Source organism: Lonchura striata, chromosome 12, assembly GCF_046129695.1.
Source record: "Lonchura striata isolate bLonStr1 chromosome 12, bLonStr1.mat, whole genome shotgun sequence".
NCBI lineage: Eukaryota > Metazoa > Chordata > Aves > Passeriformes > Estrildidae > Lonchura > Lonchura striata.
In genome coordinates, this window is record NC_134614.1 from 10,369,893 (window position 1) to 10,397,872 (window position 27,980).

The 27,980-nt window shown below is 53.0% G+C and overlaps 1 protein-coding gene across 2 annotated transcripts in view; it reads right to left on the reverse strand.

Annotated features, from left to right (window-relative positions):
• The window catches only part of TEX264 (testis expressed 264, ER-phagy receptor), a 39,281-nt gene extending 15,420 nt beyond the window's left edge, over nucleotides 1-23,861 (reverse strand). Inside the window, exons 1-4 of one of the 2 annotated variants that reach the window (XM_021533319.3) lie at nucleotides 23,795-23,861; nucleotides 22,812-22,879; nucleotides 21,381-21,672; nucleotides 15,833-16,054 (exon numbers count right to left, since the gene is read on the reverse strand). In XM_021533319.3, coding sequence (XP_021388994.1) covers nucleotides 15,833-16,054; nucleotides 21,381-21,638 — 480 coding nt within the window. In that variant the 5' untranslated portion in view covers nucleotides 21,639-21,672; nucleotides 22,812-22,879; nucleotides 23,795-23,861. Of the gene's footprint in view, nucleotides 1-15,832; nucleotides 16,055-21,380; nucleotides 21,673-22,811; nucleotides 22,880-23,260; nucleotides 23,536-23,794 lie in introns of those variants that run through there. The other variant, XM_021533330.3, reaches the window with a different exon arrangement.
• Nucleotides 23,862-27,980: the final 4,119 nt, after the last annotated feature.

The following is a 27,980-nucleotide window of genomic DNA, read 5'->3' on the forward strand; positions in this document are numbered from 1 at the left end:
ACAAGCCAGGTAGCAAGTCCCAGCGAGATAAAGCCTCTCAGAAAGTAGCCACGGGCAGTCAGAACCCCCAGCGTGGGGTTAGGACAAGCCTTGGACAAAACTGCCAGCCCAGACACGTTCAGGTACATTAGTCTGTGTGCTTCCAGGGATGGATGGCACTGCCCCTAACTACGGGAATGTCACCTGCAGAATGAAGAGCAGATGGTGCAAACTAACGCAGTTCATGGGGCTTGGGTCCCCCCTGGTGTTATGGTTATTTGTTAGTAATTAGTCCTGGAGCAGAGAGTTGCAGAAGTAAAGGAAACTTTTGCATTAAAAAAGATTTGTTTTCTTAAAGACACAGTGCTTTCCACTTTCCCAAGTTCTGCCTTGCTCCTGTGCCCACAATGGATAAAATGCCAGCTGGGGAGATGGTACTCACCAGCTTCCCAGAGCTCCATAATAACGTTCTCACACTCTTCCTCCTACCCGACCCCACTACCTCCTATTCTACCTCCTATTTTTTCTCCTCCTTCCCATCACAGCCACACACAAGCTCTCTGAAGGAGACTTTGATTTTAACCATTCTGAAAGCTCTTGCACCAGATTTTCATCATAAGACAAGGAATCTGTGTAAATCCACATAATCTCTCCTCTCCTGAGGAACCAGTCCTGGGTTCCTGTCCCAGTTCCTAGGAACTCCATCACTATGTGAGCACACGGGTCAACAGCTGCCCATGAAAGGAGGCAGATGAGACTGTGGAAGAGGAGGACCACAGCTGGAGGGGGCTGCCTCTGATCCAGAGAGCAGATCTCCAAGGACCAACACACTCCTCCCAGCCCTCACAGGATGCTTCTTCAGCATTAATCACAATGCTGAAGGGGATGATGCAATGATCTCTGCCATCACGGATGACTGGAGCAATGCTAAATCGTTTTGCCTGCTCTGTTGCCTTGGCAAGGCTACCAAGAGCTGCAGCTGTGGAAATTTCTCTGTCTCCTGTCAAGGCAGGGCCTTTTAGGAAAGGGATATCATCCAAGATCATCTCCAGTTGTTCTGCCTCAGCCAGGCAGCCAACTGCACTGCAGCCTCCCACCCTGCATGGGACACCACACAGATAAAAAGAGCCTCTTTGAAACTTGTGTCTTTGTGATGCTGCTCACAGGGAGAGTAAGTTCTAACCTAGAGTGACCTGCTCCACCCTGCCAGGAGACTTTTGTGGTGACAGATCTTCTTTCATGGATAACTCGGAGAGCTCCTCATCCAGGTGGACATTCCCAACCCACCTTGATTACTTTCTCTCCTGGGCCACCATTCACTTGAGTACTTGCCCTTCTGCAATAAGAATGTTCAGAGAAGCTGGAGGCTTGTGGTTCACAGCCTTCTCACACACATCCTCACCTGCAACGAGTCCTGCCATGAAATCCTCTTGCAGCAAAGCCAAAGCAACAGCCATGGAGCAGGAGCAGCAGTGCCTGGTGCCCACAGCACATGGGGGCTCTCAGTCTCCTGAGACAAGGTCTGAGCTGCCTCTTCCAAATCTCAACCCCTTCCTCTTGCTATTTGGATTGCAGGCATCTCTAGCTGTTTTTCCCCAGCCTCAATCACCAGGACAAACTCAGGTGTCACATCAATGGCCCCAGGAGGAAAATGAAGGAGTGGAATAAATACCCTCCCTGTCCCTTCCTACCTCCTTGAACAACCTTGTCTTTCTGCAACGCCCCCAGCTACCAGGCTTCATGGAATATATTTCACGATGAGCTAAGCTCAGCCTCACACCATCCCTCCACAGCTGAGAAAGCCAAAAAGGGAAGCTGAAGAACTTAACCTCGCTGAACTTGCACACATAAAGCCACCAGCAGCTCAGGGCAAAGCAACGATGCAACTGCCTGATTCCCAGACAAACTAGTCCTCCCTCCCCACCCACGGGGACTTACTGTCAGGCTTACTGGCCTCATTTGGAAGGCAAGGAAGATCCAGAGGAAGAGATCAAGCGGGTTTCAGCCTGGTTTGCTGAGGAGGAATAGGCAAGCTGATCACGACATCCCTAAGCACATCTCAAGTACAACATGTTGGCAAATCTGATGTCAGAAAGCAAATTTCCAGGACAGGAGGATCTTCAAAGCTATCAGCTAAGTGCAGCCAACAGTGGAAATAGATTGTTTGAGCTCTGGCTCAGGGAAACCCTGCACTCACAGGCTTGACCTGGGTGACAGGGATCCCAACCAGGCTCTCTGTAGGGCAGATACCCATGGGCCACCGGTTACCTTTGGTTCACTGCCCCTCCTGCTCCTCCTTCCCTTGCCCCAGGAACACATCTCCACATTTTAAATGCAAGCCAGGGCTCAGGACAAATTCCTTCCTGAATGCTTATAAATGAACAAGAGGCATTTCCCCCAGGCTTCCAGCAAAGCCACCTTCAAACCCCCACATCCAAGAGCTCGCACCTCTCTTCCCCAAAAACCTGGCAAAGGGCAAAGAGACTGACTCTGGTGTGCTCCTGCGTGATGACAATTCCCCGGTGAGCTGGGCTAATGAAGCCCCCAGAGCCTGCAGCCGCTGCAGCTGCCAGCGGTGACGACTCGCCCGAGGAAATCCCCAGTGCATCCAACAGCGCTGGCGGGCACGGAGCACGCGGCACAGCCAGGCACGGAGCAAACGGCACAGCCGGGCACGGAGCAAACGGCACAGCCGGGCACGGAGCAAACGGCACAGCCAGGCACGGAGCACGCGGCACAGGTGGGCACGGAGAAAATGGCACAGCCGGGCACGGAGCAAACGGCACAGCCGGGCACGGAGCAAACGGCACAGCCGGGCATGGAACAAATGGCACAGCCGGGCACGGAGCAAACGGCACAGCCGGGCAGGCTGCCCGCGGTGCAGGAGGAGCTGGGAACACCAGCGAGGTGAGCAGGGCGTGTAAGGGAGGCAAAGCAGCGGCACCAGGCAGATCCATCAGGGACAGCTCCAGGTGTCCCCGAGCCAGGACACGCCATTTCAGTGGCCACACGTGCTGGCCGCACTTCTCCACTGGCACTGCTGCGGCAGGGCATGGCAAGGCGAGGGGAGGCTGCCTTTCCTCTGCAGTTTTCACCTCCTCCTCCTCCTCCCCAGCCCACCAGGGACCCGGCCAGGTCCCAGGGGCTCATTACCTCGGTCTGAGAGCAGAGCCCCCGCTGAGCAGCCGCCACGGGGTGCCGGGCATGCGGGGAGCCAGCGGCTGGTGCCAGCAGGGACACAAGCTGAGTGCCTCCAAAGCCGCGCTCTTCTGCCAGCAACAGAGGCAGCAGGGGAGGGAGCAGCTGCTTTCAGCGACCTTTGCAGTCTGGCAACTGCTCCTCTGCCAGCACAGGATCGTGAGTTTGACTGTGCAGATCAATCAGGAGGACAAATCAAAGCAGTTAGGCAAGGACAAAACCCAGCCTGACTCTGCCCTTGCACAAGGATCCTGTATGTTCCCAGGTGTGTTCCGTGAGCTAGTAATGCTCTGGAGATGCATCACACCACTCAGCTTTCCAGATCTTTCCCTCCTGGGGAGCCAACTCCCCATTTGTACCACTGCTGTGCCCCTCCAGGTACCCCAAACCATACCCAGCCCTGTGTAACACCACTGATGCCAGCACAGCAGCCAAAGCTGCAGCCACCAGAGCTGCCCCAGATCTTCATCAGTGCCCTGAGACCTGGAAGACATCCCTCCTCTTCCCAGTCCTGATGTCCCTCAAATTCTGGGTACCTGGAGGATGGGGAGGACTTTGAAGAAGCATATCTACACCTCTGGCCCATTCTGCCCTTCCCCAAGCAGCTGCAGCTTGCCTTGGGCAGAAGTGTACTCTGCCTGCTGCAGCTCTGTCCCAGGAAGGCTGCTGGGTCTTGGATAGCAAGAGGGGAGGGATTTGGACATTGGTCCTATGCCCCAGCAGAAAGCCAGGGCTGAGCCAATGCTAAGGGTCCCAAAGTAGCTCCTACCAGGAGACACAGGTGGGAGATGAAGGCAGTGGGTTCTTGGGGTGGCAGAACTTGGGAGGGACAATTGAACTTGGCACCTAGGGATGCACGGAAGAGAGGAGGAGGAAGATGCAAGAACAGAGAGGAGTCGATGGCTGTGCTGCTCCACTGTGAGCCCACAACATCTGCAGCTCCTGCAGCCACAGCAGCCAGTCTGCTTTGTTCATTCCTGTACTGCTTGTCTGAGAAATACCCAAGCAAGTCTTTCTCCACTGACCTCTTGATAAGCTTTTGCCAACTCACGGGCTGGTTACTGAATCACTGGGAGGACCTTACCCCAAGCTGTGAATCTGCACAGCATGAAGAGCAGAGCAGCTGGTCCCAGCAGATGATAGATATCTACCTTCCTGCATGTCAAGGACCTGCCGTCAGCTCCAGGCAGAAATACACCCCTGAGTTAATGAGAGTAACCAGCAATCCAGTAGCAGGGAAAAAATGCAGGTGTCCACAATAGGAATGAGGCCATTGTTTCCTTCCCTGCAGCCTTCCCAGCGTGTTGTTATGTTACAGCCTTACAGAGTCGGAAGAGAGCCTGTCAGCAAATGCATGAAACCAACAGGCAGCTGCAGACAGGGCGACTCTGTGGTCAGCCATGGCACATTCTCTTTATCCCCCAGGGCCAGGACACCCCTTCAGGTTTCATTTGAAAGGCAACAGCCCCCAGTGCCATACTGGGACTGGGGCTCCCAGACCAACCATTTTCCCAGCTGCCTTAGAGCTCCATCTTTGACCTTCAAGCAACACCTTTGCTGAGACCATCCCTGTGAAGATAACGGAAAGAGGCGCAGTAGCAACTTTAAATGTACTAGGACACAGTAGCAACTTTAAATGTACCAGGAGATTTTCTGGTTGGTGGTGTGTGGAATGGGGGAACAGAAGCAGAAATTTCATGGGGTTGTGTGATGCAAATGTGCCCATCCACAAGTTACCACTGTGATAAGCAGTCAGAGCCAGGGATGCAGAGCAGCTACTAACTTGCTGTCTCCACTGTACTCGGCTCTGTCACCCCTCTTCATCCCTGCAGGGTTGTTATAATTCCTCACATTAGCAGAAGATGCAGGTAAAACCATCTGTCTGTGGAGTGACCACTCAGTGGTCATTGTACAAGCCGCCAAAAAAAAAAAATCATTCCAATTACTCCATAGTGACAGAAAGACCCAGGCATCCTTCTGCTCTGAGCCTTTGAAATGTAAAGCCATGCAGTTCGTTGTCATTTAATTTGGAGCTCAGCCTCAGATCAGCAGAGCCTTGCTGAGCTTTAGGAGGACGCAGCCATGCAAAACATACATGTGCAAAATTCATATGTCAGTGGCCTGGAAGATAAGCATACTCCAAGCTTCACCAGTAACTCCATCTCATGGCCCCAGCATCTTTCTTTTGCCATCCCAGTGCCAGAGAAGGCTGATTCTGTCCCAAAAGCAGTATTGAGCCTTTGCACCAAATTAGTACTAGTTTATCTCTGGTACTCAGAAAAATTGACCTCCCATCATCATCTCCTCTCTTAGGAAGGTTTGTTCCTCTCCTCCATACTAGAAGTACATTCTTTTTCAGATTACACAGCCCAGCACACCTGGCAGGGCAGAGGCATCCAACCTAAGGGAGAGCTTATCTCCAACAAACCCAGCAGAAATGCACCTGCTCAGGCATGAGCCTCTCCCTCCTCACACTCACCACAGCACTGAGAATCCCCAGAAAGATGAATGTTGGGTGGGCTGGGGACAAAGAAAGGGGTTGGACTAGAGGCACCATCAGGTGCTGATCCACTCTTGAGGGTAACAGGTACCTTCCATCTCCTACCAAGAGCAGGCACTGCACTAGATCCTGAGAGAAATCAGCTCAAGAGTAAGAGCTCATGCTCCCCAGGAAGACTGGCCCCTCTGCCCACTGTAGTCCGACAGCAGGGGAACAAATACCTTTCCTTGTTCCCATGCCATCAGAGAGGTGCCAGGTGACCCACCCAGCACAACGGCCATGAAGGTGAAGAGAACTGCCATGACTTGCTGCTCACTTGGGATGGAACAGGGGAAGCAGCCTCAGGAAGTTTGGACATCCTGCCATGCTGCAGACCTCTGTCAGCTGCCTCGGGGCAGTTCTGATCTGAAGTAATCCCTTCCAGCCCCAGGCATGAATGGTGGAGTTAGAAACCACCAACATTTCTACTACAGGCTCTGATTTTCCCTGGTGTGGCTGAAGCACAGGCTAGAATAAGCTGCCACATGCTGGAAAAGACACAAAAGAAGTCCTAGAGCTGGGGGTTCACAGGCACTCTCCAAAAGCCTGCAAGCCAATAATTAAGCATAGCTCAACCTTCCTCTTTCAAGGAGCTCACAGACCAGTCTGCAAGCTGCTCTGGAGCCCTGCAACAGCTGAGGCAGCTGGATACCATGAAGATGAACCCAGTCCTGGCAAATCCAGAAGAGTTCAGAGGGCCAGGATTTGGCAGCCTATCGGGACAATACAAGTTGTCCTGACAATAAACAGGCTGTGGGTGTTTGCCCCTCGAAGGAGGATGAGATATACTGGCTGTGTGTAGGTCTGCACTGAACCATTGCAACTCTCCATACCCTGCATCCACTCCCCAGGGCTGTGAGTCCCTGTGGGTCCAGGTGGACTGACAGCCACCAGGCAACAGCATAGAGAGAGGAAAAGCACATCCTGAGCCCATGAAGGCCTCCCCAAGACATGAGCAGCTCCACAGAACTCCACACCTATCACGGTCATGAGGAGTAGCCTCTGGACACCTCCAGCCTGCTGCCTCTGCCCAGGGCCACCAGCACACAGCAGCATCAATTCAAACAGCATCCCCAGGGCAGCAGCTGCTGCAGGCAGGCAGACTGACAGAGTTGTGTGTGTGTTTTTATCTCCCTGTCAAACAAAGAGACCCCGAGGGACTTCCAGTGTGACCTTTTGCTTCAGAGCAAACAGCTGGGCTCGGCAACCTCACTGGTGCCCCAGCACTGGTGCAGCCCCAAAGCTGTGCCTTGCCTATGGCACACACGCTCTAGGCAGGAGGAGGAGGAAGAACTGATTTTGTTCTTTCATCCCTGTGATCCGATCACCACCCAGCCTCGCAACTCATCCATCCATATTTTGACTCACTGCAGAAGAGAAATGCTTTCACTCTTCTGCCCTCTCCAAAGCGGGGCCTTTCCTACCATTTTATACCTAGCTAGAATTGAAAAAGTGCAGGTTAGTTATAGGACAATGGTCCCTTTTCTGAAAGTAAAAATGCCACTGCTTTCAAGTGTATTATCTGCCTGCTCCACAGGTATCAAAGTGGGAGCTTCACAGCCAGGGAAACTGGGCCAACAGCATTTGTTGGAAAAGAGCAATATTTCTATGAAGCTGTTTCACATTTGATCGGGTTCATTTTGCTATTTCTTAAGCCTGGCACAGCTGGCAAGGTCTGGCTCAGAGTGCTATGGGGAAGAACCTGTCCAGAGAAAACTCATTAGTACTCAGCTAAAATAATTGCAGAGAGGCAGATCAATCTCATCCTTGAATTAATTGACAAGCTGTCAAGAAGGGAAGACCCCAAGGTTCAGGACACTGTCGCTGCTGGAAAGAGCTGGACACGTCTCCAATGCCTGACAAAGAAAACCTTTCGAACTGATTGCATCCTCTGGGATTCTCTATAAATACATCTGGGGAAAGCATACGTACAGATCAAGTCGATAAAGAGATCTGACAGAAAAGCACTGTAGTATTTTACTTTCCCTCCCTGCCCAAGGCAAACCACTTCAGTTCTTTCTCTTCCTTGGACAGCTGTATGAAATATCCCCAGCTTCTCCTGTGATCATTAATCCTCGCTGCAAAGAAGAGGGGGAAAAAGATCTTTTGTCTGAGAAGATTCATCTCTGTGAGAATTTTGCAAAATTGAGCAAGTCATTACAAAGCTGCTCTCCCAACTTTCCAAAGCAGCAGCTCAGGAAGGTGAGGTGCTGCTTTGGAAAGTTTGACCAAAATGCCTCCAAACAGGATCACTGACTGACAGCCAACACTGGTCCAGGCTTTTGGCTGTCCCACACAGCTATCAGGGGTGCCCACACAGTTTGGCATGCATGGGACGGCAGGCACTTGAAGTTCACTCTTCTTCCAGCAGCTGTCTTTGGAAATGTTCCTGAAAAAGGAGCTGGGATAGCAATAGGGTCAAAATCCTGGATGTCACAGGAAAGCACCCATTGTGGCAGAGACCTGGGGCTGATCTGCCAGCTTGAAAAGCCTCCTATAGCCAGAGGCTTTCAAGATGCAATTGTGTGCTAGATAACCACACTCCCTTTCTCATCAAAGGTTGTACCAGACTCTCTTTGCATGCCCCTTCCAACCTGTTCCCATTTTGTGATCAGTTAGAACTGGGAGGCCACAGTAGCAGGAACCTGCATCCCACACCAGCTGCTTCCCTAGATCAGGATCCCCTGCCTGCTGCTAGGACAGACTCTTGCAAGAGTCAACAAAAAGTTGAGGAAAACCGGGGTGATTTCACACATGCCACAAGCTGCAGAGGGAAGGAAGGAGTCTTTTTAATTACCAAAACTCAAAGCTGGTCAGCAAACCTTTCCGGCTCAAAGCAGCAATGCTGTAAGAGCTGCAATTTCCCACCTACTCCCATGCATGAGCCGAAGAGTAGAGTCAAAACAGAAGCTGCACAGTTTGCTTGCAAGAGGAAAGGTGTGTGCAGGCACAGACAGCAGAGCAGCAGGAATGGGACAAGCACAAGCTGGGAATACAGCACACACTGACTGGTGCACACCAATGTGCCCGGTACAGGCAGCACTGAACATGAAGTATGATCAGTGTTAATTCACAGCTTGCCCACAAGGACCATGGAGAAGGTGACAGCAGATGAGTAGTGGCCTGGGGCTGCCACATGCCTCTGGGGAAAGGGAGAGTGGGGCTGCCTGCTGCGGGTGGCAGGAGACGTGACGCAGAGCCCTGGATCCCCATATGCTCCATCAGCCGCGCAGGAGGAGCGCACTCCCTGCAGACACAGCTTACACAGACTGCTCCGCTGCACAGCCCAGCCCGCTCCACAGGCACCACACAACACTGCCCACCAAACCCCTGCCACCTGGCTCAGCCCTCAGCCTGCCCTCCCCTGCCCGCTCCACGCTGAAGGAGAGGTCACTCACACTCAGGACTGAAACATCTTTGGATGGTTTTGTCGCTAAAAATATTTAATAGCTAAAAGTCGCTGTGAACGTGCAAACTGATGTGATGTGACATCCAGCTGGGGGGTGCCAACCAGCAGTGAGCAGGCGGCCTCGCTGCAGAGACCCACTGAAAACCAGCTGTCAGTGCAGGTCAGAGAGAGATGAATGTGCCCCCAAAGGCACAGGCACCCCGGGGTCCCTCTCTGCTCCCTGCCGTTGCATGTCACCTTTCGGACAGGCTCGAGCCGGAGCATCACAGTGCCTGCCCCTCCTGCCCAGCCTGAGATCCAGAGCTTCACTGGTTCCTGGCAGAGAGCACACGCCAGCCAAGGGTGTTCTCCAGCACTGCCGACCAAGCCACTCTGGTCCTTGTCCTCAACATCAACCAGGCTGCTGGACAACCAAGAACGGTCTAGGAATAGTGCAAAACCCACAATGTGACATGACCTACAGCCCAGCTTGGGACCATGCAAGGGCTCCCAAAACACTTTCCCTGGAGCCTGCATCCTTGCTCCAAACATCTGACAGCCCATGGCCAAGCAGCCTGTCACACTGTCAGCTCTGGTCTCGTCATTGACATCAACAGAAAATGGACACATCAAATCCTCTATGACTCTCTAGGATTTTTTCCCTCGTTATTATTTGATGTGTGAGGATCAGGTAACCTCCTGTTTTCCTGGGAACCCTACAGACCTATACCCGAGAGCACATGAGCTTAAAATGAAGGTCATCCCACCCAGCCAGGCTACTGAGCCAGCACCCCTAACCCCAGCACCCTCTTTAAGCAAACTGATTCCCAGTCACATTGGGGCATGGGGAAAAGGCAGGAGAAGAACTGAGGGCTCCATTTCCCAGAAAGCCACTGGCATATTCTGCAGGGAAATCCATTGATGCAAAGAGGAAGAACATCAACTGGATAAGTCTTCCCAGACCCACATGATGAGACACTGAGGGTGGCAAAGTCCCAGGTTAGTGGTGATGAGTTGTGGATAAAGGTATCCTGCTCCTCCTTCTCTCTAGAGAGAGGGATATATGGCTTTGAGTGGCCCTGGCTCAGCAAGGGCTCCCCCTTGGGCAGTAGTCTTCAGCCTCTGGTCCCCAGGGCTTGCAGGAGAGCCAAGGAGTTCATGAGGACAAATGAAGCTGTGGCCAAGGAACACAGGACTGAGCATCTGTTAATAATTCCTAGACCTCTGGAGGAAAATTCAGGCAGCAGTTGATTGGATGAAGCTGCCACTGTGATCAGCTCTCACGCACGTGCAGACTGAAGCCTGAGCTGCTCACATACAACAAGCTGGCATTTAAAAATGCTTCATGCACAGAGACTGAAATAAATAAATTAAATCATCCAGGAGAAAGAATTTAAGTGGAAAAACATCCCAATAATTGAGCCATTTTTGCAAATGTTTTATCAGCTCCCAACCCCCAACCCCAGCCTCCCAACACAGCCAAGCAAAAGGATGGCCTTTAAAGCACAAACCACCTGGGATGCGAACACAGCTCCACAGACCTTCATTTAAAACAGTTGGGAGAAAAGGATTTTCAACAGATCTGAGAAAAGGCAGCAGGTTCAGCAGCAAGGTGAGCCAGAGAGGAAAGACGAGGTGCAGCCTCACAAGGGTGCTGAGGCTCAGCTGCCAAAAAGGACCACTTAGGCTCCCAGGTCCCCCCAGACAGAAGCATCCACATTATGGAGCTGTTTGGGGCACTAGGTAGGGGAGAAGCGTGTGAAGGATGACACAGATCCTGAATAGGTCAGCCAGGGGAAACCTCAGCAGTACCAATGAGAAGGGAGGAGTGTTCACTGAGTATTTCTGCACTGAAATTAGGACAAAGTCAGCCAACATGGGCAGAGGATGTGGGTGAAATGTTTGTTCTTCCATGATAAGATAAAACACACGGCTTGCAGGCCCAGATAACACACATTTTAACATACTGAAGTCCATGCTGACAAGCTGTCCACATGTCAAAGGGTGATCTCTGGCCAGCTGGAGATGCTACAAAGTCCCAGGAGAGACAGCAGCCTGTACCTGCCAACATTCAATGGGTAAATAACTGACTTGAACAAGCAGAGTGCCCAGGAAGAGACAGCCAAGACAAAATACACGGATGGCTGCAACTGGGCCAGATCACCAGGAAGCAAAGGAGATCAGCATAATTAATGCCAACCAACACTCGTTTACAGCTGTCAGATCCTGTTGGCAAACAGGATTTGTTTTAGTGGGGAGGGCAGGCTTGACTGATAAACAAACCAGCACTCGTGCCATTCAATCAAGCTCAGAGAAGATGTAGGACTTGGCATCGTTTCCCATCTTTAACTGAGAAACTGCAACTCCATCAAAGGGCAGAGGCACGTGTTTGAAGTTGCTATTAGCTGGCTCAGATCAAACCCAGGACTGGGGGGTCTGTGGCAGGGAACAAGATCTCCACCAGAGATTCATGTGCTACAGCAGTATGACCATTGCTGAAATAAAGCATCTGTTTGAGCTACTGACAAGTCACAAAACTTTCTAAGCTGAAAATAGGTCCAAAAAAGAAACCAGAAATTAAGGTCAGAAAATATGGAAAACATTGGAAAATGTGGGAACTTTAAAAGATTTTTGTATTTAGCTTAGCAAAGAGAGAGGGAAGAAGTGATCACATCCTAAACTGCCAAAGCTGACAAGGGGAACAAAGTTTGCTCCAAGCTAATGGTCCAAGGAATAACACGTTTCCCTGGCTGTAAACAGGAACAAGCAACATCTTTCTAGCACCTTGTGGAGCTCCTTTTATGGGGAGCTGAGGTGTGGAGGAACATGACAGCCTCTGTCAGGCAGGAACCAACCTGATAGTTCCTAAATATTTCCTGACATCACAGAGTCCATGCCAGCCATTCTTGCTTGACATCTGCATTGTAAAGAAGTGATTCATAAGTCCATGGAAGTGGGAAACTTGTGATTACAGAGATCAGGGAAAGCAAAAAAGCTGGGAGTTTAGCTGAAGTTGGAGGATACCTTTACAAGACCATCTAGAGAGATAAAACGCCAGTTTTCCAAGTTAGGCAGAGTCAGAGTTTGAGGTCAGTCAGTTGGTGCTCTGGAGGGTGCAAGACAGTCAGGATGATACTGGCATCCACTTCCACATGTGCCTTGGCTGAAGACCACAAAACTGACCCAAAAAACCCAAAAAAAGAGGCCATATTGAAGCAGGCACTTCTAGGGCAGTAGTGGGAGACACCTGCCAGCTCTGCCTTGGATGCAATTAGCCAGCTCTAGCTGCCAGAGGAGACCAACAGCCAGGAGGTCCAAGCCCACCCACCTGGCAGTGCCCACTAGATGCTAGAATGGATGCAGAGAGATGCAGGGACACACAGCCCACCACAGAGAGCTCATTAGACCTAAAGCAGAAGAAACACTCCTTGAAATGGCAGGTTACAGGGGAATAACCTGCTCCCAGAGCTGTCAGAAAGGGTCCCCAGCAGAGAAGAGCTTTCTCCTTTGCTCCCCAGAGCTGGGAGTGCCTGGTCTGACAGGCAGCTGTGTTGTGGGCTAGGAGTGCACATCCCAGGGAAGCAGGGCATACCTGCCTGGAGGCAGAGAGAAGCAACATCAGAGGTTATTAGGGAGGAAATGCTTTCAAGGGACACTAAATAACCCCAGCCTGTGCCTTAAATAACCCATGTTCAGAGTAGTGAGCCAGCAGCCCCTCCTGGGCTCCTCGGAAGGTGATTCTAGCCAGTAAGTCACTGCCAGCCTGCTATCCCAGGGGAAAAATGTCCTCTTACCTGCCAAGGATGGCTGCAGCCATTTCCCCACAGCTCTCAAAAGCCCAGCCTGCAGCAAAAAGTCTCACAGAAATGCCAGCTCCTGTGCTCACAAGAGCCAGAGGGGCAAAGATGCATGCTGCAAGGATAGCCTGGACATGAGACCTCCTGCTCCATGCCAGCTCATCTCCCTTCCACTCTTAATGAAAGGAGACTGTCACCCTACTGCTGTTTTTTTAATTCTTATTATAAATTTATTTTTAACTTTTCCTGTCCCTCCAAAGCCATGGCAGACTGGCAAACACAAAGTCCAGACTGCTAAAAGCCAGTACCACTGCACCCCCACTGCCTGGGAAACATGAGCTACATGCATTCCTGGTAACTTCTGCACAGCACCAGCAAGCCCAGAGGGAGCCACACGTCTCATCCACATCCACCAGCCTTTGGGACTAGATGTCCCAAAGTTAACCTCAGGGGATGCCATGGGAAGGCTGCTGGAGTGCCATCCGTGGTAAGGCTTCTTTCCACTCTGGCCCAGACTTCCCCCCCACCTCCCGCTGCCCTGTTCCCTCAGCTAGACCCCAATCCCTCAGCTCCTTTGCCCTACATGCCCTGCTCCAGTCCCCTTCTCCTCCAATTTCTCCTCTATTTTTCAGCATCTCCAAAACTTTCTCCACCCTCCCTCCCCACCTTGCAGCTTGATTTCTGCCTCCTTCAGCTCCCTTTCCATCCCCAGCTCTCCCACACCTTCTTTCTAGGACTAGGCAGACATGTCATCCTCCCTCCACTTCAGCTAATTCCCTCTCTCCATGGGAGCCAGCTTTTCATTCCTGCCACTGAGTCCCTTTTCATGCCTCATGGCTTTTGCCTTCCGACCTCCTGAGATGGGAGAGCTGTGGGGAACCTGCTCTTGGCAGGCCTGACCCCCAGCTCTCATTAACAGCACCTTTACCAAAGCAGGCACACAGGAAATAAATAAATAAAGTAAATCTGTCTCGCTGCTCTCTCGGGTTGCTTAAGGGAGTTGGGCTCCGGGGGTGGGATGAAGGATGCTATTTGGAGAAGCTGTCTCCATGGCAACCCCCATTCCCACCACCGAGCGGGCACAGGTCACCTGTTTCCATGAAAGTTTCCCCCTTCCCTCCCCATCCCTCCATCCCAGGAAGTGCCAGCACAGCCCCAGGGGTGCAGACAGTCCAGGCTGAGGGAGAAGCAGCAATGACACTGGAGCAGCAGGGATGCTGCTGGCACGGCTGCAAACGGCCTCCCCAGTGCCCTGTGCCACACTGGAGAAAGGCAGGGCATCCCCACGGTGCAGTGTGCAGGGAGCAGCAGCACCCACTCCCCTCTGCCCCTCCTGGCATGGCAAATCTACCCTCTTCCTGTCTGTGTCCCCACGGTCAGTGCCAGATGGGCAGGGGGTCCTGCTCTGCAGCAGGACATTAGGACAGGCACCCTGACCCACGTGCTGCTGGGACTGGGGCAGAAATCAAAATGTGTCCCCTCCCTCTGCAAGTGCCTGTGGGCGCTCTGTTTCTGTAGGACTTCAGTTATTGTAAATGGAAACCGGCCGCTCCCATTAAACACTGCCAGGTGCTCCCAGAAGAACCCGTGGTTCCCTTTTTAGCTCCAACAGCTCCATCTCTCAGCGACAGATGCGCTGTGGGACCTTTCCTGGCTCCGGCAGCGCCAGCCCGGTGTCTCCGAGCGCTCCCGCGGCCAACCTGCCGCTCCCGCCCGCGCCAGCCCCCCTGCGCGCCCGCGCATCCGCCACAGGGCTGGCAGCAGTGCCTGGTGCCCCCACAACGAAACGGGCACGGCTCCAGCAGCAGACACAGAGCATGGAGCGAGAGGCTGAGAACAGGAGACTGGCTCTGCTCTCCAGAAGGGGAGGAAGGAGCACCGGGGGTGTCACCTACTGCCAGCACTAATGCATGTTCCGCCAGTAGCAGTGGGCAGCTCCTTGCAGTCAGGGTGGACAAGAGGGTCGGCAAAGAGGCCCCAGCTGAAGTTCCAGGATTGGCACCCTGGCAGCCATCCTGCAGCACAGCGCAGGCTGGAGGGATTCACACGGTTCCCCCACAAGGCTGGGAGTTTCGCCAGGAAAAGCAAGTTTATAAATAGTGTGTTTCAACATGAACAAACGAAAGCGTCAGAACTCGACAGTCAGATAAGCCAAGGGCTGAGCACCGGCCCCTCCACAGCATCCTCCCCCACTGGGAAGGACAGTCCCTTCCCTCCTTCATCCAGCTAGCCAGGACCTTCCTTGCTCTCTGGAAAGCCTGCAACTGGAGGCACCTATGTCAGATGTGCTGCTTGGGAACACCCTTGCCACAGCTGCCAGAGCAGACAGAGCCAGAGCAAGGCAGCAGAGCTGGCTTCAAAAAGACCACAAGCAGCAGGGATGGCCACTCAGGGCAAGGGTAAACACAGCCCACAGCAGCCAGCTACCCAGGCAGGGCCAAGACCCACAAATTTCAGTGTGTTGCTTGAAAGAAAGTTTTCATAAGCCCACAGGCCAGAAAGTTTCTAACTTCTCCTGTTCCTGGAGAAGCCCCATCGGTGAGGCTGGCACTCAAAACAGAAGTTCCATAGCACGAAGCATTACACCAAAAGGCACATACCTGCCATATCCTAACAACAAGAAAGAGACTCAAGGGGAAAATCAGCTTTTATCTCTGTGTTAAGGAGAAAAACAGCAAGTTATTAGATGGGAACTTGTTTCTCATAAACACAAAACAGCAGAAAAGACACCCCCGTGCCTATTGAGTGAATGGAAGGACATCCCTGCTGGGGAACTACCTGCCAGATTGCAAAAGGAGAAGATCTTGATGGTGGTGCCCAAGGGAAAACATCAAGACATGAGACATCAGAGCAGCCCCATCAGCTGTCAGGAAGAGAAGCCTCTGACAGCCACTGAACACATGCAATGCTCCTCACGCCACACTCACTTACCTTGATGTAAGTGTCAAGAGCTGGGTGGACACGGTTGACTGCCAGATGGATGGACAAGGGTGTAGTGAACGGGAAGGTGGCCATCACCACGTGGCTGGGAGCAGGGAAGCTGAAGATCTTAAAGCCATACTTCTGGAACCGTTTGATCTGCTCTTCCGACGGCTTCGCGTCCCCCTCGCTCAGGATGCGGCCTATGGCAAAGCGGCACTTCTCTGGAGATACCTGATTGAAGGGCACAGACAGACGGTGTCAGAAGAAGGGAGAGGCTTGAAACTGGCCAAAACCTCACCTTGCTGAGGTTGGAGGCAGGAGATGACCACAAACCACTAAAGGCAATGGCCCAGCACGATAGGGCACACCAAGGCAGGTGCCCAGTCCTAAGCAAGGCTGATCCAGGCCTAAATCATCTACACTCCTCCCAGCCTAAAAGCACAGCCCAGTGGGGAAGCTGCTGCTCTGCTCCTTGGAGGGCAGAAAGACTTGCAGCAGAGAAGAGCTAAACTCCACCAGCTGCTCACTCAAACCTGTCCCAGGTGACAGTCACTGCAGAAAGTGTCTCTCCTGATCCTGCATCAGACACCTTTCTGTCAACAACTGGTCACAGCCATCCCCTTCTGCAGGACAAACCTGCAGCTTAGGGAGGGGGCTTAGAGATGTGATCACAGCTTGCCCAGTTTGCCTCCACCCCACCCATGAAGAAGTCCCCTGGCAGCCATGTGCACATGCCACCAACCACCATGAGCCACCGGCACTAAGCTGGAGAGAAATCCAGAGGCTCCCAGGTCCTTCCAAACTAGGCACACTCACTATGGCAGTTTTGGGGTGGGGAATCTGAGGCAGGTAAGACCTGCATGCAGACACCCAGCTGTTTGTAGTAACACAAAGAGAAACATATTCACTCCTATCCTGAACCCCAACAAAATACAACACCTACAGCATGCTCTCTTTACAGATTTGAGGATGCCTCCCATTAGAACAGGGGGTGCAGGGCTCTCAGCCCAGCAAGGGGGCTGCTCAAAGCCCTGCCACCAGCAGGCCCATGGAACTCCAGCCATCTCCACAACAAAGCTGACCCAGGCCACAACTTTCATTTCTAGTTTCCAACAGAATCTCACCACTTGACATCAAGCTTACCCACAGCCCTGGGCAGGAACATGGGAGGGGGCTGGACAACCTAGCCACTTCCCCTGACATAACCTAAGGGCACAAAGGTGTCACAGAACTCTCACAGGGAGGATGTGAAGCAGAGAGAGGATGCACCAAGGCCAGCGTTTAACCGGTTCCCATCCCCATGCAACACCACAAGGGGATCTGTGCTCCCTGATCTCACCCCTACCTTTGCTGTACTGAAGCTCACCAAAGCTTCCTCCTGCAGTGCAGCCACTCTCTCTGCACTCCTTGCCCTGCCTTTCCTTTAAACACCTTTTCATGTTGCAAAGCAGAACCATTCCGGAGGGGGAACACGAGAGATGCAAAAGGAGGAAAGCAGCCTGCAGAGCAGCAGCCATCGGGCTGGGGACACGTCTCACGGCTCGCTCTTGCCCTCCTGCGCTACAAGAGGGAGCTGCAGACAGAGCTGTGCCCAGCATCCATCACCGCTCCGGGCAGGAAAGGAGAAGCAGATCCACCCCAAAGACAGCAAGAGGCAGCCATAAATGGCATCCCTGGGAAAAGAGCCAGATGAAACAAGGAGATATGGAAATCTAGATTAAATTCCCTTAAACATTCAATCTCCATTTATGTCCTGAGCAAAAACAGCTCAATCCCAGCCCCAGAGCGATTGTTGGAAGGATGGAAACTGCTGGAGTGGGCAGCAATGCATGGCCAGGCATGTTTGATTCCTCCCTCCTCCTTTACCTTTCCTTTTCACAGTATGTAGCCCCACAGATGTCTTTCCAGGGGTAGCAACAAGGCAGATTTGCCAAGGAAAGGGAAAAAAAAAAAAAAGGAAAAAGGAAAAAGGAAAAAGGAAAAAGGAAAAAGGAAAAAGGTCCACTTAAAACCAGCCTTTCCCTAACAGATTTGTCTGTCAGTAGGCAGGTGCTGATCAAAGCCTCTGGCCCCTCAAACATCCTGACAGAGAAGTTCTGGAAATTATTGCTTAACCTATCCATTAGCTTTGCCAATCAGAACAAAACCCATTTCTGCATTCACAGAGCATTTTGGTCTTAACCATCCAACACTTGGGCACGGGCTTGTGGCTGAGCACATGGACTGCAGGCAAAAGTTCCTGGCATGTGCCCACAGGTATATGTGAGCAAGAGCTTGGCTGGAGCCAAGCACAAACCCACCCGCCACATCCAGTCCTTGCTGTGAAGTCATTTTTGTTCCTGCCAGAGGTGGTAAAAGGAGGGAGAAGTCCTCTGGGCTGCTAAATATTAAATAAAAAGGAAAAAAAAAAAAAGAAGTTGAAATTAATATTAATCTCATCCATTAAAACACATAAAACATTGCTGGCAGGGTTTTGGCAGCACTTGGGGAGCATCCTTGTGTGAATGTTGGGAGAGCCAGGAGTCAGCAGGGAGCCCCAGGGATGCTGGTGGCAGTGGCTGCCCTGAGGACTGGCATGACCCTGAGGCAGCCCACATGCTCCAGGCCATGGGGCTCCCCCCAGCCCCACTCCCTGCCAAGAGCAGCATACAGCTGCTGCTCTCCAGCTCAGCATTCCCATCCTTTCTCTTAGCCAGAGCTTCTTTGACCATGATTCCACCAGCCCAGTAACTGGCACATGGCACTTGCTGGCCACCAGCCCCTTCCTGTCCCAGTGCTGGGAACACCAAACTCCCCAGGAGCCATGGCTGGGGTGGCTGTCTGGCCAGAGCCCTCCAGTGCTCCACCCCTGCCACCGCAGGACGCAGCCAGCACGTTCTGCTGCCTGATGACAAAGGTCTATTTTTAGAGACAAGTCAACATCCGTGGCAAGTGGCCAGCTCTGGGCGGGCCAGCTCTGCCAAAGGGTGCTCTACTGAGGTCAGGAGAGCACTGAGAATGAGGAGGAAGAGGAGGAAATCATCTCTTCCTCCCAGGAGAAAGGCAGCCTGGGTGAGCAATCCCACCCTGTGGAACCTCCAGGAATGAGGAGCCAGCAGTGCACACCATCTCCCAAGCCATCATGGCTCAGTGGATACGAGCACACAGGGAGCCCCATGGGACACTGGGGTGCTCTGCACCTGAGCCAGCACATCAGGTACGAGCACTGCAGTCTCAGCCAAGAGACCAAGCCACAGCTGGCCCTTTCTTCACCTGCCCACAGGCAAGAGGACCAAACACAAACACATTCTCACTCTCAGCACCCTGCCTGGCCTGACCTGCCTGCTGGTGAGATGTGGATCTCTGTGGGGACCACTTCAGGAGACAAAGATCAGCACGTGGAAGGTCCCACCAGCAGCCCAGCTGCTCCAGCAGACCAGGTCTGACATTGTGCTCATGGATGGCAGGCAAGGGGAGACTCCTGCCACTGTGCAGAGCTATATCCTGCACAGCCCCCCTGTGCCCCGGCCACCACAGTGGCTACAGAGACAGGAGGCTCAGGCAAGTGTCACCTGCTCAGTGTCATGAGCAAAGGTAGCCTTTCAGAGAAGGGCAAGGTCCATGGGGCTGCCTGCCAAGCCTTGGAGGGCAGGTTAGACTCTTGGACAGGGAGGAAAGTTGGCTTCCAAAACCCTGGATGGCCACCAGAGTCAAGGCCTGCAGCCCTACTGCCTTCTCCAGCCACAGGGTGAAGACAGAGATGCAGCAGATGCAGCAAGAGGAGAAAAAAAAAATACTTGGAAGGGGAGGCAGTTTCACCCTTCATTGGCTGCTGAAATTTTCAGGGTCAGGTCAGAGTTACTCCTTCCTAGTTTCACCCGGTGCTAGCAGGGAAAGCATTCCCTGTGCCAGCCAGGGCAGGAGTTACCACAAATATCCTTATCAGTATCCGTGAGCCTCAGCAGTACAGGCTTTTACTAGCCCAGGCTTTAGCAAACAAAGAGCCAAGGCACTGTCAGCTGAAAGACTGCAGGGCAACCACAGGCATGTGCAAGTCACATCCCTGGAGCAGGACAGAACTGGGAATGGACACTGAGCCTTTCCCACAGCCCTGACTGCCTGCTCTGTGTCTGGAGACCACAGCAGAACAAGCAGCAGCATCAGGATTCTCAGCTCCAGGTGAGACCCTCAACACAAGGATACAAATTAATGGCAATGAAATGGACACTCTGAACACATGGGCACCATGGCTCCAGCTCCAAACACGACACTTCCTCCAGACAAAAGTGTCCAAGCATGCCTAGTCTAACCTTGCCTCTGCCCAGCTCATCCTAAGGAGAGAAGTCACCCTTGCTATCATCCTTCCCAGGCCAGGAAGAGGCACCACAGTAGTGTCTTCTCTGCCTCCTGTGATCCAGGTAGGTAGAGACAAGTCAGGGCATCACAGGATACAAGGACACAAGGTGGCTGAACACACCAGGCTCCTCTGTGTACAGCAAGCTCAGTGCTTTCTCACCTCCAGTATCTTCCTGTCACAGCTACTCAGCACTATGTTTTCATGGACAAGTTCTTCCCTCAAAGCAGGTCCAATCCTTGGGAGAACCATCTTGCAAGCAACAAGGTTTCTAAATCAGGACCAGACATCCCCTAGAGCAAAATCACTGGGTGAGAGCTATCAGCCCAAGCCATGTGCCCTGCACCAGCCCCCAACACACGAGCCCAAGCACACATGCACAGCTGCTGGCCACTCTTTTGTCCCTCCTCCCACAGATTCCTCCACGGTCACACTAGCTACTGCAGAATTACCAGGGAGCCAGGCTGTCTGCCCCAGACAAATGCCCACATGCCATTATTTGGAAACCCCAGAGTCATTCAGCATCAGCAGCCAGGTTCCACCCCCACCAGCAAGTCCTGATGCACTTTTGTTTGTTCCTTGTCTTTAACTGTTCCCATGGAGTACTGGGCTCTGGCTGGCAGCCATCAGGCAGCGTGCTTTCTGCTCACCTCTCAGCCCAGGGAGCATCATGGAGCAACTGTTTCATCAGACAGGAGCCCTCAGCATGCAGCACCTGAGACTTCAGTAAGAACTCTCAGGGGATGGAAGAACTACAGGGAAGCTCAGAAACACATGAGAACACTAGAAACAAGAGAAAGAGTATGGATGAGAACAGACTGAGCTTTTGAGAAGCGACCATCTGCTTTCAACCACAGAGCTGCAAGTCCAGAAGGAGCCTTGGCTGCACTTCCAAAGAACATGCCAAGGAATGCCTCACCTTGGGGTCGTGAACACTGGCTTCTGTTCCATAACCAGCTCTGTTATCCTGCTGACACCCTATTCAGCAGAGGCTATCAGAAGATACCAAGTTTTGCTCACCCAATGCCTTTCAGTCAGGATTATGCAAAACCCCATCTGCTTTCAGGTGCTTTTCCCCACACAGCGTCCTCTGAAGATCTAGGAGACCTTGTGAACCCCAGTGCTCACCTACAGAGGACGAGCTGCACGTGCCTGAAACACAATTAGGGAGTACCCCGAGGTGGGAACCACGAGAGCGTGCTGGCCTCGCCGGGCACGCCTTACCGTGTGAGGATTGTCATAGTAGACGCCGATGGAGCAGAGCTTGGAGGAGATGCTGCAGCCATCCGTGAAGAGCTGCCCGGATTCTCCGTACGGGCCCACCCTGAACTTGTAGGCCAGAGTCATGTTGCCGACAGGCGGGGAGCCAGCACTCACAACCACCTCGGTGAAGAGCCCCGAGTAGACGACGAAGCCGAAGACGGTGAGCAGCAGCAGCACGACCAGCGCCGCGATCAGCCCCAGCAGCACCCAGTCGGTCATGATGGACACCTGGTGCGCCACGGCTCCTGAGGCACTGGCAGCGAGAGCAGAGAAGAAAAAGAAGGGCAGTCAAGCTACCACTTGGGCAAAGAATTGCTTTCTAAAGTTATTGATTTGCAGCAAAATGCACTCTCTTGCAATTCTTATGTGTGAAGCTTAAGAGAATGGAAGCCCTCCAGAAGCCTCCTGTATATTAGTGCCACATTGCATCAGCCTGCTCCAATTGGTCACCAGGTACAAATTATATTGCTTCAGCGCCACTTGGGAATGAGGTGGTTTTGAAGGGAGGACAGAGAGGCATCATCTCCATCTCCTCAAAACTGTTCAAACCCAGTTTTGATCCAGGAGAGAACAAAAAACCATCCCGGGAGCCTGCATCATGCAACAGATAACAAATACACAACAGTGGGCTAAGGATCAGGAAACCATAATAAAGTAATTTATGGGTATCAGGCCCACTCTAAGCAGGGCAGCCCCTTTGTCAATACATCCAGAAGCCCAGACCTTCCTGTCATGACCCAAATGAGAACCACACCAGTTCAGATCCAGATTCAAGCACCCAGAGTGGCTCAGAGGAAGCTGAAAACCCAGCTAGAAAAAGCATTTCATACACACTCAAGTACAATGATTACTGGTATTCCTTTTAGACGGCTTTATTTTAAACTAGAAGAGTTTTTATAATTTCAACAAAGGCTTCCTGTTTTGTTTGGCATCTTTTCTCTAGTGCTGACTGTGGGACACAGCAGCCTGGTGAATGCCTCCTGCTTGTTTTCACCTACCAAGTGCAAACACTGGGGAGGTGCAATCCAAACCATTCCAGAAGAGTTGTTTGTGTTTTATGCTCCCTTGAGAGACAGCTCTGGTCACACAGGGAACGGTTGCGATGCTCCCCTGAGATTTTCGCAGAAGGTTTGGAAGTGAGTGCTGAAGTAAACACTCCACCTTTACCTCTGCATGTTATAAACACACTTTGTCCACGAAGTGTCGTTCACGTTCACCGAGGCTGCTGCTTGTTCACTCAGATTTACAAGAGAAAAGCCACATCCTGGTAGGAAGCACAGGCAGCTCCGCTCTGCTTGAGCCCGGCAAGCAAATACACGGCAAAACCAAACTGAGCCCAAACTGGGGCCACGCTCCTGGGCCAGCACCATCTCACACCATGACCCCACTCACCTGAAAAACCAGCTCAGCCCAGAAATGCTTCAAGACATCTGATCCACAGAGGTGCAGGATCTGTGGCGCTGCAGCAGGAAAAAATAAGTATCATTGCTTCCTCTCAAACTCACGGGACCAAAGGCGACACAGCTGTGGCGGTGCAGCTGACAGGCGCCAGGTCACCTCGGACCTGCTCCCCAAAGGAGGGGTGTCCCGGGGAAAACCTCCTCCTGCAGGACCAGCAGGCCAAGATTTCTGCCCAAAACCCTGCGGCTGAATGCACGGGCACCAAGAAACATGGAAATGGGAAAGGAACGGTGAAAGAGGACGACGTCCTGCCTGTGCTGGTGTCCCAGCCCGGCCGTCCCGGGGGACACCTGAGCCGCAGCCGGAGCTGCTCCCGGGAGCTCCCGGAGGGATACACCCGCTCCCGCAGCGCTCGGCTCCTCCCTGTAACCAACACAGACCTGGCACTTCCAATCACGGCTCCGGCGATTCCCCCGAGCCGCCAGCCCCAGGGCCCTGACGGCAGCCGCCCCACAGGAGAGCGGGGGATTTTTGGCTGATCTTCCCGGTTCCCGTGGCTCGTTCCCCGCCGGCACTGGCAGGCACTGCCGGTCCTCCCGGCCCTCCTCACGGGCCGGGGATGTCACCTCCCCTTTCCGCCCGGGATGCCGACCCTCCCGGTGCCCGTGCCCGGCGGAGGGTGGGGGTCTGCCCCGAGCGGCCCCGCAGTCCGGCCTGCCTGCCGGGAGCCGCAGCCCTGGGCCCCGCCTGCCCGCGGGCAGCGCCCTTCGCACCGGCACCGGTGCAGCCCCCGCCAGGGGCGTGCCCACCGCCGGAGCGCTGCGGGACCCGGCCGGCGCCCTCCGGCTCCAAGCAGGCCGCAGCCTGTGGGGACCGGCGCGGCGCGGCGCTGCCTGCCGGGCCCCGCGGCTCCCCGCGGAGCCGCCCCCGCCGCGGTGCCGGGCGGGGTCCCCGGGCACCCCCCGCGCTCTCACCGGGGCTCCCGGCGCGGCCGGCCCGGAGCGATCCCGGCGCCGCCCCGCCCCGCCCCGCCGCCAGGGGGCGGCTGCGCGCGGGGCGGGGGCGGGGCCGGCGCGGGGCGGGGCTCGGGGGCGGGGCCGGGGCGGGGCCGCCCGCGGCTCTGCGCGTCCCTGCGGGCGCGGCACGCCGTGCGCCCTCTGGCGGACGGGCGGCGGCCCGGCCCGGCCGCAGGGGAGCGCGGTTCGAGCCCCCCAGGCTCCACACAGCTCCCGGCTGCTCCGCGACCCTTCCCTCGCCTGCCCGCCTACCCAGCCCGGAGCCCCTCCCTGCCCCGAGCAGGAGGATGTGGATGCAGGGCTCCCAGCCCGTGCGCCCTCCGGGGCAGTGCTGAACGCCAAGAACGCCGTGTCCTACAGCCTGCTGGGCTGCGGCATCCCGGCGCACGGCCCTGCCGGCTGACCCGAGCCTCAGGCTCCCCGGGCCGGAGCCCCCGGTGGCTGGGCCCTTCCTTCCCTCGGGCGCTGGACAAGCAGGTGCCACCCTGCAGCAGCCGAGCATCACTGCCCTGACCACACGGCCTGGCCTGGCCGGTCGGGGCAGTGGGCAGAGCTCTCTGCAGCACCCAAGCCCTTCCCAAAAACCCAGAGAGGGTTTTCAGCAGCTGCTCACAGGTTCCATCACAGAAACATCTTGGCTCCTGCCTCTGCTTGGGCTTTCCCACTGCCCAGCTGGAAGGAAAATGAACCAGCAGTCTCAGACGGCACTGCCCAACAAGGGGAGCACCAGGAGGGCTAAGAAGCAACCTTCACACCTCTGAACTTCTTTCAGCCTCTTCAACTCTCTTAGCAAGGAAAGTTTGCTCTGCGTTGGTCCGTGAGCCACCTCCAGATGCAGCAACAAGGAACAGTGGAGTTTGCTGCGGCCTCTCCTGCTGTAGTTTCACATCCATTTCCCAACATTCCACCCCCCTTCACTGGGGTTGGTTTTTTTTGGTTTGTTTGTAGAGGGAGCCCAGCCACTGCTTTTCACCAATGTGCTCATTTATGAACAGCAGTGTGAAATACTGCAGTACTTCATTTCTTGCCTTTCTCCAGCAGCTTCCTTGTGAGGATCTCAAGGCTTTCCATAAACTGAAATTAGTTAAACCTCAGAGGCCCTCCTTGTATTTGGCACTATAACTCTTTTGCAGCTGTAAGAAAATATTCCAGCTTGGTTACGTGTCTCGCCTGGAGCCATGCAGTGAATCACTGGTAAGAAGAGGAACAGAACTCAAAAGCCCTGTCGCTGCCAGCTCTGGCCATCAGACACCACTCCTTCCTCCAGCCTTAAAGTTCTTGAAATCTGCACACATTTAGTACACAACGCATACAGTTCTCCATTACAACAGCAAACACTAAAATTTGGGTCTCATTTAACAGCTTCATGCCTTTACTCTGAACCAGTACATTGGGGAGAGGTGAGGCAAGTAAAACATGCTCTCCAGCAGGGACCTGTGTGTAAGGGTATGGCAGGCACTTGGTCTCAGATTTGTTTGGGCCCTGGGCCCCTCACATCTCTAACAGGGGATGCAGATCAGCCCATTCTCATTTGAATTCTAAGCAGCAGTCAGAAGTGGAGGTGGGTTGTGAGCAGATGTGGGTGAGCTGCCCCACATCTCAACCTCCAGCCAATATTTTTCTGTCTACTGTAGCCTCTCTGTGGAGGGACTCCGGCTTCATCCCAGCATTAGCAGGCAGAAATGATGCTCAAGAGGCATCAAGGGACCTCATCTCACTCCTGCAATACTCCACATTGTGTCAGCAGGGTACCTGCGCTGGGATATTCAGCTCAGCCTTGGCCCAGTCCTTGGCTTTCCAGTTCTGCTCACACCTGCTGGCCCCTCCATCCTCTGCTCCAGGACAAGACGCTTTGTTGTCCTCTCCTCTCTCAGTTGCCTTCACCTGCTGGACAAGGTGAGCTGACCTTTGCAAAGGTCACTTCAGGTGCGCAGTAAGCAAATAGATGTGATAAGGATACTGATCACCTTGGGAACTTGGCAGCACACAAATGGCTCTGACTAACTCTGCATGGAAATACACTCCCTAGAGGGGCAGGCAAGAGGCCAGAACAGATCACACAGCCCTGAGGAATTTCCATCAGTACAGACACAGACAGGCTCCACTCCCAGGTCCTTCCTGGAGCCCCTTAACAGCAACTCTGCATTACTGTTGATGAACCAAGACTGGCACTTTGTTCCTTGCAACCAAAGGAGACCATCAGCTGTGGGAAAAACTGGAAGGAAGGCAGCACAGGCAGGTGGAAATGCTGACCTGGTAGGTCCTCTCCAGAGGAAAGACACTGTAGAGGGCAAGGACTGTGCTGGCAGAGGGTGGGACGGGGCTGTGTGGACAGAGTGAGGGCACAAAGGGCTGTTTGGGTGCTGCTTGGTCCAATGAGCCAGGACCAGGGCGTGGCTCATTTAAGTCAGTAAGGTTTTGGCCACTGGCCTCCCTAAACACAGGATTAGTGGAGCTGGGAGCAGGAAGCTTCCTGGGAATCATTTACAAAGGCTGCACAAGACAGGACAGGTTTACCCCTCTGCATAACGGATTCCACTGTCAGTACCCAGTACTGACACAAAAGCTGTTGTTGAAAACCTCAAGGTGAGATCAGGAAAGGCTCACATACAACCTGGTATCCCACGAGGGCCAGGCCTGTGAAAGGCAAACAGCATGAAAAACTCAGCAGCACTTCAGTCCTTGACCTTTTGGTGCCTCTGCTAACACAAAAGAGGAGATGCACTGAAGGATTAACTGTTGGTCCATTGGCTTGCCCTCAGATTTACATTCATTTCCCACTGCAGGACAGGAATGTTTCTTTCAGGAATAAAATTTGCAGTGTTAAGAGTAAGAAATGGCATGCTCATCTTTTGAGACAAACTTAAAAGTGTTAAGAAATATGCAAATTATTCTTATGGCTAACTGTCTATTTAGGTCACAAATGCTAAACAGCAAACTATTTTCCCCCAGGATCTATTAGCAAAAATGGTCTCATAATTAAATGCAGTTTTTAAGTTATGAAGGAACTTTTCAGACAGACACATAACCTTTCCTACCTCCTGCCTTTGGAAACCAGAAGGGTCAAGTTTAGATTCTCAGCTTGTGTTCAGATCCCAGTCCTGAACCACACAAACCTGGGAGTTATAGGATGCAGTGGCTAAAACAAAACTAGCCACCAAACCAAGCAGAATGGCTGGCAGTGACAGGAAAAACACTCAGTAATGCCATGACACAGAGCAGCAGGACAAGTAATTCTGTCATGGGGAATTTCCATGGATACTACAAGCAAACTTCTATAAAATTGAAAAATGGAAGAAAAACATCTGTAGGTTGTAGCCTATGAGCTCCTCTTTTTGCCATCAAAGCCTTAAACAACAGATTGGAATTCTGCACCTCTGATAATCATCCATTTTGCAAAACACTGACGTGTTTTTTATTTAACAAATTGCAATGGAGCTTTCATCTCTTCCTTTCAGATGTCACATCACCTCTGGTAGCTACTGAGAATGACAAGGAGTCATTCAGACTCCTGTCCCCAAGGCCAACAACTACATTTGTACATTGCTTTGATTTTCTGTGAATAAAAGATCACTTACAAGCCTGAAGAGATGCATTATTCATCTTTGAACTCCCCTGAAAATAATTTTAAGCTGTTTATAGCTCCAGTCACTTGGAACTTGAGTGTGCAACTTTGACTCACGACCAAACAGGTCTGGCCAAATTCCTCCTGAGGTGCCAGGCAGGGGCCAGTGCTCAGAAGGATCTGTTCTTACTTAGGTAGCAATGCTTCTCACAGACACTTGTTCTTGATCCAGAGCTATATCCAGACTGTATCTCCCTTTGCCCATACTGGGAATATTGCTACTTCCTGCTGCAGTGTGTCACACACACACAAAGCATGGGGCTATCCACACCTTTACCTGGTGAAAAATGTATTTTATAGGGACATTTGCATTGAAATATTCTCTTATTTCTCCTCCTGTGGCATGCCTTTAACTGGCATTGCCTTAGCAGCAACTGTGTGCTTCCTGCTTTACCCAGAGGATTATCTTCCAATGGCTTTGAGCTATAGAAAAATACACATCAACAAGCCAGGTCAACCAGGCCCTTCCTTCCTCCTTTTTCTTAACCTACTCTCTTGTACATGAAATGTAGATTAAGT